General features: G+C 35.8%; 1 protein-coding gene and 2 pseudogenes across 3 annotated transcripts; 2 read left to right on the forward strand and 1 right to left on the reverse strand.

Annotated features, from left to right (window-relative positions):
- Positions 1–4,048: 4,048 nt before the first annotated feature.
- LOC137726685 (uncharacterized) lies at positions 4,049–9,165 on the reverse strand (annotated as a pseudogene). Its single transcript, XR_015962327.1, has 2 exons — positions 6,387–9,165; positions 4,049–5,412 (listed from the first exon to the last, which is right to left on the reverse strand). The product of XR_015962327.1 is annotated as an uncharacterized LOC137726685 (transcript).
- Positions 9,166–9,200: 35 nt separating this feature from the next.
- Positions 9,201–12,903, forward strand: LOC137723452 (putative hydrolase C777.06c; annotated as a pseudogene). Its single transcript, XR_015962328.1, has 8 exons — positions 9,201–10,584; positions 10,745–10,892; positions 10,992–11,063; positions 11,716–11,774; positions 11,866–11,901; positions 11,979–12,089; positions 12,283–12,344; positions 12,541–12,903. The product of XR_015962328.1 is annotated as a putative hydrolase C777.06c (transcript).
- Positions 12,904–14,386: 1,483 nt separating this feature from the next.
- On the forward strand, positions 14,387–16,165 carry LOC137721679 (uncharacterized). The gene is made up of 3 exons (XM_068460707.2): positions 14,387–14,779; positions 14,874–14,939; positions 15,526–16,165. Exons 1-3 carry the CDS (start codon positions 14,606–14,608, stop codon positions 16,042–16,044), a joined length of 759 nt encoding a protein of 252 aa, XP_068316808.2. The 5' UTR covers positions 14,387–14,605; the 3' UTR covers positions 16,045–16,165.
- Positions 16,166–21,281: the final 5,116 nt, after the last annotated feature.

Here is a 21,281-nt window from a genome sequence, read left to right on the forward strand (position 1 = left end):
CTCATTGCTTCTTTAGAAATCAGAGTAGAGTTTGGTTGATTTCGTAGAGAAAAATAATTTCCACTTATATATATATATATTTGTACATATTTATTGTTTTTTCTTTAAATTATACAACTTAAAAGTAGAAAATAAATAGGATAAAAAGAAGGGAAGCAATAAAATAAAATAAAATAAATGCAAAAGTCACTTCTTATGGGGTTTGCAATTCATTGCTTAATTTGTCCCCACAAGTATCGTGCAAGATCATTTTTTACCAAACTTTTTCTTTTTGGATTGTGGGTGAGTTTATCCTTGTGTTTGTTGAATCTCACTATTTTTGTACTTTCCCTAACCAAAAACATCTAGTTGGTAAGTAATTCCCTTTGCTAAAATAAATTAATTTCTAACTAATTAATATTAAGTAAGTGAAAATTTAGGATTTGGGTTTGTTGACATAGGTAGCTATCTAGCTTAGAAATAAAAATTTAAGCAAGAACTATCTGATTACGTCATTTATAAAACACGTCTCACCAAAGAAATAATAAGATTTCATATATTATGATTTCAACCGATTCCACACAATCCTACTGAATGTGAGAAGTATCCCAGTTAAAAAGTCATACCGAGGGCAATAGTAGTTGAGAATACATGCATGGTGGAAAGAACACTTTTGACTAAGCTAGTACAAAACTTGGTAGTGTATTATAGCCCATGCATGCGCCAAGGTCCTAAAAGTGGCAATGTCAAAGTCTCAATTCGGTGTGTGAAGAGTGAACAAAACCCAATCATATCATACTACTTTCTTCTTAAAAGGTTGAACTACTATTGCTACTATTTGACCCAAAAAAATGAACTGCATTTGGTACTATGTGGCTTATATGCTTTATGCTGATAATTAAACAAAGGATTAATTTCAAAGTTAATTACCACTTAAGAGGGTCACTCAATACTGTGACTAATGATATTTCTCTTCATTTAGAAGTGAGAGATATTAGGTTTGGTTCTCGCCAAAGATGAATTTGAACCACATTATTATGGCTAGCTTAGAGTGAGACTTAACTCACTTCCCTACCCTTTTAGTGCAAATAATATCGTTTGTTAAAAAAAAATTACCACTCAAGAGAGGAAGAGAAGGGAAATTTAAAAGGAAAAAAGGATTTTTAAAACATAATTTATTAAAGGAAGTGAGAATGATTCAAAACTATTACAATAATATAAAAGAGGAGACGCAGGAATAAAAATCCAACATCCTATCCACTAGATCACATGCAAAAAGAAAAAAGTTTCAAGTGTGAATAATTATTGACTAATATTTTTGTTTTTCTTATGAAAAAGAATCAAATAGTGAGTTCACTGCTACAATCTATCATTTTGGAAGTCGAAAAACTTATAGAGGTATTTTAACCTATTGTGTGATTTAAATATAAAAAATCGAATTCAGAACGTGACGTGTGAGAATGCATCAATTTCAACATCAAAGATTTGTTGTCATGTATGATTAAAAAAATATCAGTAACAGTGGATGAAATGGAATAAAATAATCGAAGGAAATAAATCATGAAAAGCACTTTTGATGTCCCTTCTTTTACCTCTTTTTCCCCTTTTGCATTACGTAGGCCTTCAAATTAATAATTCTTGGTTCTTGTAGTGGTGTGCATTTCCTGCGAAATATTCCAAATTGATTTCCTTGGCCTGAGAATCTTTGCAAAATTAGACTTTTGGCCTCATGAGAGACTTTTGTTTGTTTAATTTGATAAGAACTATAGTCTACATATATGATTGAAAATAGACTTTTTCTACAATGCAGTTTATCGTATTTTATTTAATGCATACGTATCATTGATATTATTAATATCATTGACAATTCATACTGCAAACTTACAGTTATCAATCGGTGATTGATATGATCGCAGGCATCTCATAATTTGATATGCGTTCACAATTTATCTGTTTAGCATTATAATTGATGACACCGAAAAATCTATTTTCTCGTTTACCATCTAAAAAATTATAGGTGTATGATTTTCATGCTGTGTTGGGGAAGTAGGAGGCATTTAGTTACCTTAAATGCTACAGAATTACTCAATTAGGAACAAGTTAACTATGTTGTAAGTTGTAACCTCTTGTGATTACACTAGATTAACATAATGCATAATGATAACCAAGAAAACCAGACAAATCCAAAAAAGAGCGACCACAAACCAACAGGACTTCTTGCTTTGTGAGGATCCCGGAGGGGTGGAGGGAAATGACCGGAAAGAGACGTCTATCATACTCAGCCTTACCTTTACTTTACAAATAAGTTATTTCTATTGCTCAAATCCGTAACTTTTCGACCACAAAGAACAATCTTTCCAATCAGCATAAAAAATGTTTGAACTTTTCAAATATATTTATATAGTTTTAATTTCTCAGTAAGGAAAGAAATTATTATGTAGCTCATTATTCTTGCTGCATACGGTAACATATGGTATGGTAGGATACTAATTTAGCTGTGTACTGACAAAGTGTAAGGAGGGCAGGTGAGGGAAAGGATGGTTGATACCTCCAAAGGGGACACTAGCATGCCACAACTTGATTGATGTATGAAAAGCTTTATGCCTCTACCTCTCTCTACTTTACAGTTTTTACAACACCAGTAGTGAGATTAATCATGGCCCACGGGTAATGATTTTTACTCCCGTTTTCTTTTTATGCGTTCTTCATTTTTTTTCTTTCGATTTCTTAATTCTTATTTAGTTTATTCAGTTTAAAGACTAAAGATACTAAAAAGAATGCATGAGGAGAAAAAATAACTTATATATAAGTACATAAATTAGACAACTCTTACATTCAAGTAGAGAAGGAAAAAAACTCTACAAACTATCGGCTCTTACAAATTCGGTTTCTTGATTCTCATTTAGCTTATGTGGTTCAGAGACTAAAAAAAAAATGAAAGGAGTGCATCAGGAGAAAGGTAACTTATAATTAAGGAAATTTTACAACTCTAGCACTCAATTGGAGAAAGAAAAAAACTCCACAATATCCACTTATACGCTCTTGCTAATTCTTAACTAAGAAATTCTTTTGGTGCTCTTCCCCAATCACAAAATCAGTTGGATTTTATTTTAAAAAAAAATATTATGTTTCGTCTTTTGCACTTAAGTTTGAATATTTTTACTGGTAATTTAGATAAATTTAATGTATCTATGTTAGAAAAATAAAATAATGAACATAAATAAATTAATATTTCGTGATCACAAACTCAAAAGAATACTCCACCTTACTCAAACCACGGACTTTGTCTGCTGTTTTTGTGATGTGGTCCTGGACATATCCCAGAGACAAAGGGTTATGGAGCTGCCATATGGCAGTTGATGTATGGTGGGGTTAGGCAACATGCCCTGATGAGATGGCAGCGAAAAAGGAAACAAATTGGTTATTTGGTTAGCATCTTTGAATGCAGAGGAACTTGCCTGCAACCAAGATATATACCCTTCTTTGTGTCGTCTCGCCAGAAGCGAGAAGACATGTAAATATTCCGTCTCACGAGGTACAATCATCTCAGTAACTTGATGAAGTGATTGATGGCAGCCAAAAAGGAAACAAATTGGTTTTTTAGTATCTCTTAATGCAGTGGAACTTGCCTGCAACAGAGATGTATACCTCTCTGTGTGTCATCTCGCGAGGAGCGAGAAGACACATAAACGGGTATATCCCATATGGCGAGGTACAATCATCTGAGGTCCTTTGAATGGCCACCTTCAATCCATTTTAATATTGGAGGTACAATCATGTGCCCCTTAATTGTCCCAGTGCTCATTGTAAACAACTGGCTATGTTGCTCAAATCAGCTGGATCACGCGTATGCTCGTCAATCTTGCTATGAAAATTCTACAATGCACCAGTGTACTGTAGGACTTATCTTAAAGTCCTGACAAATATGAAATGTCATAAGTAACTTCATCAACTCAAGAGAAACATCTCGAGAAAAAGGAAGAAGACGACAAAGAAGCGAAGCTAGAGTTACGTTGGAAAAATGGAAAAAAAAAAAAACAAAAGCTATGCTCTGATTAATTTCATGCAATATGCACGGAACATATGGACTTTTTGTAGCAGTATATTCAAACTTGTTCCCCAATGCAAGCAGTATTCAAGGGACGATATACAGTAAAGACCAGAAACGTTTCACAGCAGAATCCAAAAGACAGGCATACTTCCAAGACGAAAGGGCTCACTCAGTCTTAGATATTTTACATGGCATGGCAGGAGTCGACGTCGGCAGAAACTAGACGCCAAGCAAGTGTTTAAGTTCCACATGTTTCATCAGGTGCCTCAAATAATGCACTAATCAACATAGTAATGCTACAGAAATTTAGCAACATACACCAGGGGTAAACAAAGATTGCTCACAGAGATGAATGAGATACTAAAGCTGTTTATGCATTGCAACAGTAGAATCTTTGGCTGCGAATGGGTTCTCCCCGATGAAGGAGACATTTTAGAAGGCTCCATACGGTGGCTTTAAACACAAAGACACCCCTTTTATCTCTTCAAATAATGCAAAAGTGAAGCCCCACAACAAAGTAGCACTGAATGTCGATAAGCATTTGATGGGTCACAGGAAAGAACAAACCATATTTTTGTTGCAACGGGGAAGCCCTTTTGCTTGATTGAGACAGGAAAAGCAACGGATCCCTCTTCAAAATTAAGTCATGTATCGCTGAATCTCTGGTAATCAGCTCTTACGAGTGCACCATTGAAAGAAATTGTGGCTCCATTTCCTGTGGAATCTCATATTCCATGCACTGGAAAAAGATCTGCATCAACTTTTAACTGCATAAGTTTCCTTTATTTCCAAACTGCTTAGCGAGAGGAACTGCAGTACTCAAAACATTGAAGTCCATACATTTTGGCTCTCATCTGACCAATAATGGAGGAGACAAAATCAAAAGTTGTCACATGGATTGCGTCTGGAAGAGGCATTCCCCAAGGGATACTTCCTAAGCATTCACCAGCAAAACCATGCTTTTATTTCCTTTTTCCTTCCGCTTTTTCATTATTATTTTTTTGTGCTAATTGATAATAATTCAAGCGACTAGGCCTACACCTGTCAAACTTGTAGTTTCTATTTGCTAGGTGCTCGAAGTTGTTCAAAGTAGATTAAACACTCATATGAAGCCATTCACCAAAAGCTCACAAAAGCACGACTCTGAAAGCAAACCTCTGACCTCTGTACGAAGGCACAGCTGGTGTGAAATAAATCCTCGTATGAAACCATTAACCGAAAGCTCACAAAAGCATGTCTGAAAGCAAACCTCTAAGCTCTGTACGAAGGCACAGCTGGTTCTGTCAAGCATGCACCCTCAAAGCAGTACCAAGGTCTTGGAATCAACAGTCAGGCTCAATGAAGCGTACACATCCTCATCCTGATGCCTTTGAAACAGAGGTCTGCAAGAAAAAACGAATTGCATACTTGATGTTAATAAAAGAACTAACGAGTTCTAAAGCCACTATAAATACCTAGCTGCAGGAAATTCAGAACCACCAATCAGCTGCAGCAAGCAGATTAAATAATGACTAGAAATGACAGTATTAAAGGAACAATAGCCAGGATTAGTTCTTGGAATTTCAAATGGCACAAGGAATTAATTACAGATTAAAAACTCTAATACGAGCCGAATCTCTGACTCACTGCAGCTGATCACACCCTTTTTAACATGCATTATGTCAGCTTCCTTCATTCTGAATACAAGAAGGGAAAACAAAACGTTTGTGGTAAAGTATGAATTTTGTGTAATAATAGCCAACTCAAAGTGTAGAAACCACATATTCTAGTTACTTGGCTGGGCTACATTGTCAAAATGCTATACTATATACTGTAAAACATGTCAAGAGATCTATATTACATAGAGGCTCTATGGTTAGTAAATACAGCTCTCATGACTAGTTCACCGGGGTCAAGTAAACGGCTTCCCTATCCAAGGCCAGATTCTTTATTTCATATTTGCCAACATCTCTGTTGGTTTTTATTCTGTAAAGAGACCATTTTGGGTCCAACGGATCGACTACTCAAAAGGCGTTACAACTATCCTTTCCTTAAACCCCAATCCACATTCTATCATGTGTATAAAAATAACAGTACTTAAGAGGAAATTTTATAGAAGCCAAATAAATTTTGCTAGGCCAATGTCCATCTAAACAATTTTCAAATGAAGATAAGTGTTCCCTGCTCGTCTGCAACCAAATATAAGTAAAACTGATAGAATACACAAAGAAGACAGTATATGTATCAAAACAAACCTATCACATGTACATTTCATGAATCTACTTTATAAGTTCACTTTATCCAAATAGAGAAGAACACTAGGAAAATGTGGAGACAAAATACGATTGAGAAATCAATAAAGAAAAGAAGGCCTTACCGTATTAAAGCCCTTCAAGACAGAATATTAGCAGCAGATGATGCTGTATGGATAGAAACGATACTTTTTGCAGTCTGGTCTCAGAACAGTTTTCATTAGCTTTGCAAATGTTCCTGATGTTGGTTTGATATGCATCCACGCTCAACAAAACGTAACATTAGGTTGTCAGCCTCTTTGGAGTTTCCGTCTAATATCAGTCTCTTGGTCACCTTCTCACATAACTTTAAATCAGGAATAAGGTTCCGATTGAACATTCAACAAGCCACTTTATATGCTGACAGAGGATTCCCTTTTCTCAAATAACCATCCATAAGAGAATGGCATGTCTTGGCATCAACTCTTGAAGCCGTTCTCAACACCTTACCCACCAGTTTATCAGCCTCCTCAAGGTTCCTAAAACTACAAAGCTTCTCAATCACTTGATTATATGCTGTTTTGCAATTTTGCCTTAAGAACATCTTCTCCAATAATTGCAATAACTCGTCCACCCTACGCATTTGACAATACCAGTGGATGATTGTCCTGTATGTTACTGGAGTCGGATCCAACCCTTTACTCAGCATCTTCTTCATAAGTTCGGTTGCCTCTTGTATTCGACCATTCTTTCCCAACGCATTGATCACTGTTGTATAAGTGACCGTGTCTGGGTGTTTGTTGCTGAGATACATGTCATCAAGCAATGACAAAGCAGTGTCCAAGTCATCCTTTTGACAATATCCATGAATCACGGTTGTAAAATTTACAACCTTAACAGCACATCCCTTGCTTAGACATTCCTCCATGAAACGTTTAGCCCCATTTATCTTCCCTTCTCGGCAGAGAGACTGAATTAGTAAATTAATTTCAACTGGGTTAGGGAAAAAACCCTTATTAACCATCTCTCTGACGATATCACAGGCCTCAACCAATTTCCCTTCCCTCCGGAGACCATGCATCACAACACTATAAGTGATGGCATTCGGAGTCCATCATTCTTCCTTGCTCTTGCTCATCATCTCTCTTGCCTCTAATGAGTTCTGACTACGACAAAGCCCATTTAATAGGGCTGTATAAGAGACGGTATTTGGCCTGCAACCATGCTTGTACATGTGTTGAAGCATCTTTTTAGCTTGATCCACCTTCCCCAGTCGGCAATACCAATCAAGAACAGCAGTGTATGTTACAACATCCGGAGTGCAACCTTTTTAGAACATTTCATTCACAATTTCTTTTGCCTTGTCAATCCCGTCCTTACAGAATGAATGAACTATTGCACTATACCCAACCTTATCAAACCGATATCCCCTCTCTTCAGCCTCCCTTAAAAACTCAAGAGCCTCGTCTCCATAACCATGCTTAGAAAGCATATGGACAAGATTATTATAAGTGACCTGGTCTGGTAACAATTCACCGTCCTTGATCATTTTCTCCATCAAATCCCTCACTTCTTTGACCCTCTTCTCCTTACAAAGGAGAACCCATCACAGCATAGTAACTAACTTTATATGGCGCGCAACGACTTTTCGGCATTTCATCAATCAGCTCCAATGCATCCACAACACGATGCACATCACAATACCCCTTTGTCAAGCAATTATAAGTGACAACGTTTGGTGTAATCCCAATAAGTTGCATCCCTTCCAACACTCTCAAAGCCTTCTCCAACTTATTCCCCATCACCAAAACACGAATCGCAGTGTTGGACATTGACACATCAAGCTCAACCCCGGCTTTCTGCATCAACGTCAACACACGCAATGCATGCCTCAACTTGCCCGCCCTGCTATACGACACCATCACATAACCAAAAGCCTCAGGGCTACGCTCATTTCCCCAGCGTGCCATGAGCGAGAGAACCCTCTTAGCACCTTGACACAACTTAGTCTTGCTAAGCACCTCAAGCATTGCATAGTACACAACCACTGCCTATCAGCCCAATAGAAAAACTTCAAAGCAGCTCTCTCATTACTCTGAGACTTCAACAGGGCGCAAACTTGCCTCGGCTTCAAGCTTCTTAACAAGTTCTTTAATTCCCCTTCAAGCTTATGGTTCCAACCTGACCTAAACTCAATCAACCTACAAACCTCTCTCACCAATGGGTGCCTAAATTCCTCTTCATCTCCTTCAACACTCCCAAAGTTTTCGCCTTTCTCGTGAACCCGACTCGACGAATCCAACACCGTTAAATCCCCATCATCACTATGATCACTACCCTCTTCTTCTCCACCACCAGACCTTTCAATGTCATAAAAAATACCAAACTTTTTGCTGTCATCACTCTCACAATCACTCTTCCTACCTCCCAAGAAACTCAAATACCCCAAAATTTCAGAACCCATTTTCCTTTCTCTATCATACCCATTATTCGAATCATCAAAACCATCATCGTCAAAAGAACGAGCTTTGAATTCAGAGCTTAAATCAGAACCTGGGTTGGAGTTTCTTGAGGAAAACGATGAGAAAAATGTAGCGAGCTCGGAAGAGGTTAATGGGTGCTCAGAAGAATAGCTGGTGGGCTCACAGGCAAGTGCTTTCCCGGTGGAGTTATGAGGTCCGACGAGAGTTCCAACAGTTCTGACGCAACGGCCACGACTACAGAGCATTTCAGTTGCTGCAGAAGCACTGAAATGTGAAGAAAATGAACGGAAACAATCTGATACGAAAGATTTGGTCACTGAAAGCCTGAATGCGACTAGAAAATGGTGTTTCATTTTGCTGTTTGTGTTAACTGAAGGAGACAGGACGAAGAAAAGTAAAAACGGCGGGACGGCAGAGACGACGGCGTATTAATATTGTGTAATATTCTCAACCCAGGCCCGTCTGCAACAACATCCGTTTTGTTTTGAGCCCACTAATCTCAACCTACACCACGTTATTTGTGATTTTTGTTGTAGTATTTAAGATTAAAATCTCTTAATCTCCTTCAATAATAATAGTTATCGAACCCACCATCATAAAAATTGAATATAAAAGCTCTCAGCTCATACTAAAACTAAATAAAAACGATGGCAAGTGGTCCAATAGAATTGCAGTAGAATTTTAAGTCATATTTGCTCTCTAATCTTGAGTTCGAGACGCGAAGCCCACAAAAATATGTGATACTTTCTAGTTGAAAGAATTAAAAAGAGCCGTGTCATTTGACTATGGCCAGATGAGAATTAGTCTTACCCTTCAGAGCGCCGAATACCTTATGTTTTGGCAAAAAATTAAATTAAACTAGCATTTGGGCACACACAAAGTGTGAGCTCTTTTTTTATTTTTGTTTTTGAAATACAAGGAGAGAGGAAGAAAGTGATAGAGAATGTGGGGTGAGAAGTTTTTTCTTTTATTTATTTATGTAATTAGAGATATGTTAAGATTACATGTAAGTGAGGCTTTGAAAAAAAAAATGCAAAATTTGATTGTGTGAAATTACATTTCTGCCCTATTTCTTATTCATGTTCTGTTTTAATTAGATGGTTAAACTGATAATTTTATAGGATTTTGATTAACAATTAATGTTTTATTAATTGGTAGAGATTAGTAGAAATAACACTAAACCTTACTACTGAGAAACTAATTATTCCAGTCATATTTTTCTAACAACCTAGGAACCAATAGATTCCGGCCACGTAGACAAATGCCCAACCGACATAACCGCCAACATTTCCCGGGCCTTGTCGTCTCCAAATACTTCCATTCTTTTCTTCATTCTCTTCTACACTACGTCTCTGAATCTCCCTCCCTCCCTCCCTCTCTCTCTCTCTCTCTCTCACAAAGACTGAAACCCTTAGGAGACCCCAATGGCGGCCGAGAACCACCACGGCGGTCGATCGGCGCTGGTCTTCCTCGGCACCGGGTGCTCGAGCGCCGTCCCCAACGCAATGTGCCTGATCCAGCCCTCCGATCCTTGCCACGTCTGCGCTCAGGCGCTCTCCATCCCCCCGGACTAAAACCCTAATAACCGGTAAAATTGAGCTTTATATCTTCCATTATCTGCTTGTTTGTTTCCCGAGAAAGTGAAGGAAAGTGGGTGGAAAATCAGCATTTGAGTGATTTGTGTGTTGCAGGCGCAATACGTCGCCTGCAGAGCTATTCTTCGTCAACTGCAGATTATTTTGACTCATGAACATGCTGATGCAGTTCTTGGTCTGGATGATATACGTGCCGTTCAACCATTTAGTCCCACAAATGACATTGATCCTACTCCCATCTACCTAAGTCATTATGCCATGGAGAGGTACTATATTTTGGGTGAAGTTGGATAAGTAAAAATGTAACTGTGGATGTCATTGGTGAGGAAATAGTTAAATGAAATTACTCTAGGCATTATATCTGATATTTGTGTCTTTCAGTTTATGTACAATGCAACTTGTTGTGCCTGCTGTACCTTTGAATAGCATTGCAGTGAAATTTCCTTACTTGGTTAAGAAAAAACTTGCTGAAGGACAAGAAGTGAGACGGGTAGCACAACTTGACTGGAGGATAATTGAGGAGAGTATTGAAACACCGTTTCTTGCGTCAGGCCTACAATTTGCTCCTTTGCCAGTTACGCTCATCAAACCTTTCTTAGTCTGTTAGTCATGATACGAATATCCTATTCCTTGTAATTCTTCCGAGTTTCTTACTGCTATTCCTCATATGTAGGTAATGCATGGGGAAGATGTAGAATAGCTTATATATCTGATGTTTCACGCTTTCCTGCAAGCACAGAACATGGTGAGCCTAGGTCCTTTTACTTTATGGATATTTCCTGTACCTTCAGTGCATTTTGTGAACATCTTAGAGTGTTATTTCTGTTTACTTAGTTAGGAATTTTATAGGTAGAAATAATTTCCCAAATGATGGGGCTCAATTGTGATTAGCTTTGTTAGATTATTTGATGATGAGATTTTTGAGATTGCCTTCTTAGAACACCTTCCTATTAGCTGAGTTGGTTTTCACCGTTGCACTCTTGAATTCACCACCAAAGCACTGGGAAGACCCTTTGCAGAGGAGATTATACTCTCTGACATTTTATCATTTCCATTTAGATTATACTTTGTCAATGAAATTGGAAACTTATGCAGTGGGAAGGATGACCGTCTGTCACCTTTTATAAGAAATTTTATTTTTTAGGTGAATCTGTTTGGAGATTGTTCCTTATGGAGAAGCATTGTGTAGAAACTTTCTTATCCTGTAGTAGGAAAAATCAGTTCTTGGCATAAAACGCCTTCTCAAGACATCTCATTTTTGAACATGCCACCTTACTGGTTTCATCGTTGTTTTTGTCACTTGTAAGTTTGTAATTCTTGATCTTCCATGTCATTTATAAAGCATTCTCTGCGTCTCTTATTTTTATTTGAAAAAACCATACGTTTGAATATTGCAGTTATTTCAAAAGATGGTGCTGGACAGTTGGATCTTCTTATCTTGGACACACTACACAGGGTCAGCAGAAAGTCTGTTCGCTCATCTTGTGTTTCCTGTTATTATTAAGGCATATTCTTTATAATCTGCTTTTCCTTTTGTTTCATCGCAGACCAGATCCCATAATGTTCACCTTTGCCTCCCACAGGTTGGTTTTATACACAAAAAAATATGTGCATTTCTTATAGCCAAATGTTCATGGCAACGAACTATAATGTTTTGCAGACTCTTGAAGCTGTGAAGAGGATTTGTCCAAAAAAAAACCCTTTTAATTGGAATGACTCATCAGTTTGATCACCACGTAGACAATAAGTTTCTTATGGAATGGTCTGAGAGGTAAGAATTTTGATCGAATTCCTTTATTAAATTGGATAACAGTCCCAGGGTTCTGTGGCATTAATCTTCTAGCCTTAGAGTTAAGACTGAATTGAGCTATGGTACTACTTTTGTAATTCACTTTCTGTACAGGTAAGAAATATCGTTACTTAAAGAAACTTATGCTTTCAACTTTTCTGTTGTTTTCAAATAGCGAAGGGATTCAAGTGCAGCTTGCGCATGATGGTTTGAGAGTGTCCATAGACCTATGATAAGGTGCGAGCGCAATCTTTTAACTCTTTTGTTTAGCCGGGGAATTTGTGAATTTGTGAATTTTCGAGTCTACAAGTGAGTTGAAATGAGAGAATACAGGATAGTGGGATTCGAATTGAACAGCGTTAAAATCTTTTGAACTAATGGATTAATAGAATTGGAAGATACACAAAAACGCTCATTCTTTGTTATGTTTTAGGTGCAGGTTAATGTTGTTGTGTGTTAAAATGAATACACCATACACAGTTTTCATCCCCATGTTGATGGGAGGAAAGCAGATGCATGTGATATTCTTGAAGTCCATATTTGTTGATTGTATCAACCGGTGTCTCTGAAGAGGTAAAACAATCTTACAAGGATTTTAGGACACTTTACTTCGACGGAAGATGGAAAATTTACGCTCACCAAATTTGTATTTTTACGTTAAAACAGTGTGATGTTAGAGCATATCTTATATAATTGAATAACAAACCTAGCTACTACTGGGTGCTAGCATGTAATAATTCAAGTCACTTCCGCATTGTTATGCGTTTTAACTTTCTCGCATGACAACGTGTAATTGACGTGAAATATGTTGTATGAAAGTCTTCTCGTTTGGTTTAGGTTTTCAAACTCGAGCCAAATGATTTATTTTCAATGCCATTGGTTGGAAAGGGATCCTCTCCGGATCTCTTCCACTAAATCCTACCAATCAACAAATTTGGACCCTTGAAATTTGATTCAACTGCTAAAATTATTATCACTTGTAAACGGCCTCCTGTTTTTAACCTTTGGATCAAATTTCAAGAGTCTGGATTTGTTGATTGGTAGGATTTGGTGGAAAAGATCCAGAGATGATCCATTTTTCCATTAGTTTTTAAGAAAACTAATGAAAAATGCTTGAAAACTTTAAGTTTTAACGATAAAGATAAAATAAAGAGTAAAATAAATAGTATCAAGATTAACTTTTTAATATAAAAATATAAATTTTTATTAAAATAAACAGTACCGATAGTTTTTCGTTAAAAGTTCCTTGATTTTTCTCAAAGCAGGAGTAGTAGTACCGGAAGCAAGGGCTTTCAGGAATCTGGACCGGTGAGAATTGTCCTTGGCAGGCAATTGACATCTCCTTTTTCTTCTTAATTTACTACGAAGTATTGATGGTGGTTTTGAATCTTGATCATTTCAAATTAAATCTTCTAGTTGACCAGTCAAACCCATTGACTGCCAAACTTCTCGAACCAATCAAAATTTTCATTGATGACGGGGGGAGGAGGAATGGAAGGACTACCGGAAGTTATGACAGCCTTAAGATTTTTCAATATCCCAAAAACACGTAACAATAAGTATCATAAAATAAATAGGTCGATATTTTTTAAATAAATGATATCATTTACGTTATACTGGTAGGTTTTAAATTAAATCTCATAATAAATTAGTAATAATAAATCAAAACTAAAATCTTTCACTTATAAATAAAAAATAATAGCACTATATTATAATAATAAGTGGTATAATTGTATGGATACCTAAAAAAAAAAAAATTTTAACAATTGATTGGACACTAAAATATCCTGCAACGACGCATTTTGTTAGCCCAATCAAAACGTGCCACTTGTGCTTGAATAGGGTCAAGGAACACGGCATCAGTAGTATATAAAGTTTGTTGAAAGAACATAAGCTCACTAGTTCTTCCAACAACAAGATCCTGGAATTTGTTGACCCACCAATACCAAATTACCAATTATTTTCTCAATAATATTATTAATATAAACAAGATCTTACGCATGTCTTTTTATTAACGGTGGTGATCGAACTACATTTAATTACAAAAAGGATTTATTTTATATATATATAAATATGTGACAAATCTTTTATCTTATTTTGTATGTTAGAGACCACAAAATTTCAATTTGTACAATCATCTAGAAATAGTCAAAGCATGCACAAGACCAACAACTGCATGTTTGCTATATACTTCCAAATTCCAAATTCCAAATTCCAAGTCTTTTTTTATTTTTTATTTTTATTTTATTGTTATTATTTACTGATAGCCTTCCTCGTCTCCGTCTCAAAACAAGCCAAAGAAGACCAAACAGAGACTGCGATGCCCCGTTGATCAAGTTTCATATCTCTTCCAAGCTTTCCAACCACCTCCATATTTATTAACACCACATTTTCTCACACTTTCTAGTCGCCTCTTAGCTTTTTGCTTTTCCTTTTTCTCGCAAACCAAACAGAAAATAAGCTTACAGAGAAAAAGAAAAAAAAGAGAGAGATTAGAAATGGCATGCTTTGTGCCTTTCAACAGTAAAAATTTAGACATAAGCATCCTTGTGTTCAGACCAACAATTGTGTTGGTCGATGACCTTCTTAATGCTCTCAAGCAATTCTCTTTGTGCACCGAGTCTCTTGGTTGTGTTCAAAGTTCCATCTTGCAGAGCATCCATGGAAATATGGTACGTATATATTTTAAATATAAAATACTTGCTTATATTTATAGCGATAATTCGATCTTAATTAATCGGGTTGTTCTTTCTCCTTGATCATCAGTTCATATGGTTTGGAGCTTGGCTGAAGAGATCATGTGAAAACAAAGATTCATTGACAGCAAGGCTTGTAAGTCTAATTCCTGTTAATTATTCACTTCTTGCTCCTATATATTCTCTCCTTTCTTTCCTTTTTATTTTCATTTTATTCCTTATCTCATCGAAACAGAAATTAAGCTCTCTTTTTTTGTCAATAGCTAGGAGGTTTTGAGGGGGTGGGGGAGTCTTGAATCCGGATGAGGAGGGCCACAACGGTGCTTGATTTCCACTATATGGCACAAGCCTCCTCCAGAAATTAAGCTCCTTCCCTTGAACTAAACTTTCTAAACCTCCATATTTTTCGAAACAAAGATTACAATAATTGATATGTACTTTCTTAGCTCGCAAAGACTATTCATCTGTGACTGAAAAGTTAAGGGTTTGAGTCGTAGAAACAATCTTTTTGCAAAGTAAGGATAAAACTGCTTACAATCCGTAATCCTGACAAAGCACGGAGTCTTGTTAGCATGTGGTCACCTTTGTATATAAATGATGTGTCAAGTACTGAACCTGAGGTTAAAACTACCAATGCTTTATCAAAAAAAAAACAAAAAAAAAAACAAATTTACAGATCCAATTGCAGAACCCTTTATTGGAGGTTTAATGTTCCCATGCAGCTCTCAATGTTAGCGAATATATCAAACATGGCTATCTTAGTCGATCACTCATTCTTCGACGCGTATGCTGGAGAATCGAGAGACGGTTCTTCCGCAGCGAAATTTCGAAGAGGTGACACGGTATCACTGAGCACTGCCCTCATCAACGGTGGTGACATAAACAACATCTCTTACGCATGCTTAGCGTTGTTCAAGTCCGGTTTTCAAAGGATGCAAGGCGCGACAGCCGGTGTTTGTTTGAAATGCCAAACGGGGCAAAGAACTGCTTCTCTCTTCGTGTGGAAGTCTCTGCAATATTGCTACTCATGGATTCTAAATTCCGACCAAAGAAAAGCATTGTCGCCCTATCTCGAAAGCGTCTCGATTGAGATTAAGTACGACATTTTTCGAGTAGTCTATGTCAGCGGCGACAGTGATATCGACTTGCAGGTCTTATATCCTCGTCATCAGATGTTAGAACAAGCTGGAGGCGAAAGCAAAGAAGAAGGGCAGCTCATGCAAAGTACTTCCATAATTTAATTACGACTGAACTGAATTGATATATCGTGAGTGTATTATCTGGCCGTCGATCATATCCTTTTTTTTTTTTGTAAATCTACATATTTATATATAAATAATATATATACACGATTGTTACGAACCCTTTTCTCTTTCACTTGCAAGGCATGCAATACATATATTGAAGATGGATACCATAACTAATTTTCACAAGCACGAGCTTATTAACACAGCTATGCTATCTGGAAGAACAATATTTGGCTTCTTAATGCTCTCGCTCTTAGGTTAGCTCAAGTGGTGAGGAAAAGGTGGGGACAATGAGTTAGGATTATGGTAAGTATAGCGTTTGATTCATTCCAATGTAATAAAGAAAAATATTCAGCCTCTTACATGTAATTACGTGTCATCGATCATACTACAAGCGTAGTACAATTTTCACATATTTGAAGAGTCATTTGACATCAATGTGAAAACTGTTTAATTAGGGACCCAATTAAAAGGCCTGGCCTGCCAATTTAAAGGTAGTAACAAGTCTGGTTTGGTTCTGGTATGCATATTACATTGTGTTAAATCTGCATTTGATGCTCTTAGCTGGGATAGTCAAAACTACCAAGCTAGTTCGTGACTTTTCAATCAGTTTAGGACCCTACTGGCAAATCTCTTGAAGAAATCATGATCAAACTAACAACTTGTCAAACTTTCCAAGGAAAATCACCTTTATTAGGTATCATATCCCTTGCTTTCTCTATCCATCTTCAAGAAGCTAATGCGTGCAATGAACTGCAAAGGCCCCCAGTGCATGGTTATAAACTTAGAAAAGAAAAGTACCTTTTTTCTTTTCCATCTTCAACGAGAACCACATCCAACTTTACGATCAAAATAATAATTGCTTTGAAATGCTTATGCTCGTAAGCACAACTAGAAGTACTTTTAATATAAACACGTTAAGTTTTTCTATTAAAAATTTAAATGTTTCATGAAAGAGTATACTTGAAGGTGGAAGCATTTGGCAAGTGCTTCTTCAACCAAAAATCACTTCTATTAGCCAAAAACACTTCTAAGACTTTTAAACGTAGATATAAACACTTTCTGCTGCCAGAAAGCTATTTTACTACTTTTAGAAGTAGTCTCAAACGGTTCATTAGTTGTAAACTATCAATGACTATAAATAAATTAAAGTTAAACCAACCTTATCCTTGTGTCAAGAAAAAAGGGATCGAATTAGAATTAGATTAATCAAATAAAGTGCTTTTTTTTTTTTGTACAGAAATATTAGGCAAGATTAGCTCTTCGTCGATAATTGTGTGCGAGGCATCAAACCTCATCCAAAGAAAAAAGGATTGTTGCACCCAGAAGCCCGTCCCCGAAACAAAGTGCTTTACATATCAAAACAAAAACATTCCCCTACAACGTGGAGAAAAAAGTGGCAATTACATAGGGACCAAAATATAATAAAGCAAAAGGGTCATTGTGCCTTTTGATTCAAATAGGGTCAAAACAAACATAGTATTCTCTGCTACAACAGGTCCAACACACTCCCTCGCTAGTTTGTTCTTTTTACTATTAAATCATTCATACCGCAATATGTGCAACTATTGATGCCCTTATTTTCTATGGACTCCCATGTCGTGTGTGTGGGTGCTTATTAGGTCTTTGCCCTGGTCTTTTAAGTTCTACAACAAAAAGTTGGAAAGAAGTTTGAATTATGTGACTAAAGGAAACCTACTCCTCGGGTCTTTTGCCTTTCATATGGTTTATTTTTCTAGCCCAAAGTTAAAAAAGAGAAATGCTAATTAAGGAGATTTTAAAAAATGAAACTTTTTAGACTCTCTGGCCTCTGCTACCATATTGAAACATAATATTTTATAATGTTGCCACAATAATTAACTTTAAACTGTGAAGTGTGAAATAATTCGTGATTAGTCTCACTGTTAGGAGAGTCTAATTAGCATTTCTCTTTTAACTTTGAGCTATTATCCATATTTCATAAGAAAAACTAATGAAAATGACTTGAAAACTTTGAGTTTTAATGATAAGGACAAAATAAAGGGTAAAGTGAATAGTACCATGATTGACTTTTTAGTGTAAAAATATGATTTTTCGTTAAAATGAACACTACCGTAAGTTTTTCGTTAAAACTCTCTATTTCATATTCTAAATATAGGCAAAAGACCCGAGTACTAGCAGTGGTAGTCAATTTTTATATTACACCCCAGTTTCATTCAGCCACCTAATTCAAACTCTTTTTCCAACTTTTTTGTTGTAGAACTTGTAGACCAGGCCTAAGACCTAATAACCCCCACACACGACACAGAAGTCCATAGAAAAAGCTTTAGGTTATTAGGGGAAAGACCTAATAACCACCCACACGCTTACCCTTTTGTGTGCTTAATTATGGTTAACAGAATTAAACTCCCCAAAAATATACCACGATAAAAAATCACGAGCATAAAAATTACAGCATCGTCGGACGATAAAGGGTGCCGACAAGAGGGGGTGATAACAAGTTGTCTTGCCTGACCCTCGTCGGAGTTTTAATATGGACGGTTGGCTTGTCCACAATATTGAATAACAAATTGCAGTGATGCAATCAAGTATCCTTTGCTAGCTTGAAAGGTTCAGCCTTTCCCGAACCCTTCTTAGCTACACCCGCTTCATATTCCTCTCTAGCTAGCTCTCTGTCAAAGACATACTCAAGGCCCGATCAAACAAAATAATATACGCTCGTTTCTGCATGTACAAAGATATACAAGGAGATAGATAGAAAAGGAAGCGGTAAGAAATGGCGAAATGCATGCAAATTTTTTTAATTTGAATTGAATATCGCTTGAATAAAAAAATAAAAAAAAGTATCTAACTAGTTAGAACTAAACTATATATAATTATTGTAATTCTGCACAATCACATCCAATATGAACATCAAATATTGTTGCTAGTTGGTACAAAATATAATGAAAACAACAATAAAATCTTATCCCACTAACTTAAGTCTACTGTATAAATCCTAGAACGCCACTGAAGCTCATACAAAATATAAAAAGTGAAAAAAGCTCAAACTTTTCAGTTAAAAACCTATGAAATTTACAATCACAACTAAGAATATCAAGCACATGATCTGGGTTTGTAGTTTGATATATGAGCAGAAGAAAGAAGATAAAAACGGTGGGAGCCGACTCATTTTCTGTTGACTTGGCATGTGGAGAATGTGGTCAGAGAAGTAGGCTACTAATTAAGCAACACTTTTATTCTAATCTTTCAAACATATTGTAAGTGCCAAGTGTTCATATTCCATCCATGGATGCTTGCATTGGACCAGTTGACAAGGAAAACACAACATGTGACAAGTCACAATCCATGGATCGAGCAAATTGCGAAGAGTAATGCCAATTACAAACTCTGCGTGGAGAATGTTTCTTGCTTCAAAATATTTTCTTGATGAGTTACAATCGTAGGTGTCGGAACCCATGAATATAAAATAAAAGTAAGGGAGGACCCTCTTATTTTGCCTCATGGGACTTAAATTATTATTATTATAAATTTTTTTTTTTTTTGTTAAGTAAGAAGTGTTAAGGGAGTAAAATTTCACGCAACATGTTTCGTATTCTTTTATTTTTTCGCTCATTATGTATTTATTCATATTATAAGAGATTGAAAAAAAATATGAAATATCAAGTGTAAGCTTGTTTTAGAGCACGAAGAGAGAAGAAGCGTATAGTGTCAGGAAGTAGAGCCTTATAAGTTAAAAAAAAATAAAGAATTAAACATGCATCATTAACATGTAAGGATAAATACTCTTAATTAGAACTAAAAATCTCAAAATATTTTTCAAAAAATGAAAGCTAATATCATTTAACGAAATATTAAGAGATACTTTAGTGAGGAAGGATTTAGAAAGGATTTAGACCTCTTGAATAACATATTATATCGAGGGTAATGTTAGGGAAATTAGATTTTTTAAATGAAATTTACAAAAAAAATAATGTGGTTAAAGATGATTGAATTATTAATTAAGTATCGATTAACGTGTTTATTTCTTATTGATGACACATCATTTGATTTATAAATTTAATTTAAAATTTTGATCTCTTTAATATTATCTTTATATCAATAACACAATGCTCCAACATTTCCAAATAACAACGCATCATTGAGTTATTGATTTAAATGTTACGCTTATGAAACAGAAGTCGAAGTAGTTCGCTATTGCTCTTGATTGAAAATTAAAGAAAACTTTAATGAAAAGTTTTCAGTACTGTTTATTTTAATAAAAAATCATATTTTTACATTAAAAATTTAATCATTGTACTATTTATTTAACATTTTATTCTATCATTTTCGTTAAAACTCAAATTCAAAATTTTCAAATATTTTCCGTTAATTTTGCTAAAATTTAATTGAAGAAGTTCAAATTTGTTATAAAGAAATGAAAACAAACCGTTTGTAGTGGCATTAGGTACATAGAAAACAACAACGAAAAGAATAGGGTTTGTGATAGGGTTATAGAATTCTGAACCCTACAAACAACCCCAATGCAATGACCCATCTGATCTAACTGGGGCTGTTCATCGTTCCTCGTCCAAATTATAATAATGAGTCCTGCTTTGGTGCATGTGTTTACCAAAAGTATCTTTTGACACTTTGACTGCTGACCTCACCCCTCACCCTAATTTTCTTATTATTAGCTAATTGCGATGGCGAAAGTAATAATATTATACATTTTAAAAGAAATTTAATATAATTGTGTAGACTAAAAGATGTAATTGATGATAATTGAATATTCAAGTGTTAATTAATATATTTATTTTCTATTAGTAGTTTGATCCTTTTATCATTATCTTTTAATGAGAGTTTAACCTTCACAGTCGCTCACATTAAATATTTAACCTGACGAACGCGGTCCTTTCTCAAAAAACACATTTCTTTTAATATCCACTATTTTATGCCGCTAATATGGGAAATTTAATTCCAAACAAATTCTCTCTTCGTTTTTCTTCAAAAATCTTATAAAATAAGGAGAAATTTTTTATGAAATACTAATTTTTTTATTTAAAAAAGAACATATAATAATTTAGGATATAAGTTTGAAAAAACAGTGGCAGAAAGTCTTACATTTCTGCAGAAAATCTTTTGCTAAATATACGCATAATCTGAGGAAGGTAGAACAAGAAGCTAAGACTGGCCATCCAATTATGAATTGTACGGATGTAGACACCATGCTGTCACCATCAAGGTTCAAATATAAGGAGAGGGATTTTTAC

The sequence above is a fragment of the Pyrus communis genome, chromosome 5 (assembly GCF_041283825.1).
Source record: "Pyrus communis isolate YQ-2024b chromosome 5, ASM4128382v1, whole genome shotgun sequence".
NCBI lineage: Eukaryota > Viridiplantae > Streptophyta > Magnoliopsida > Rosales > Rosaceae > Pyrus > Pyrus communis.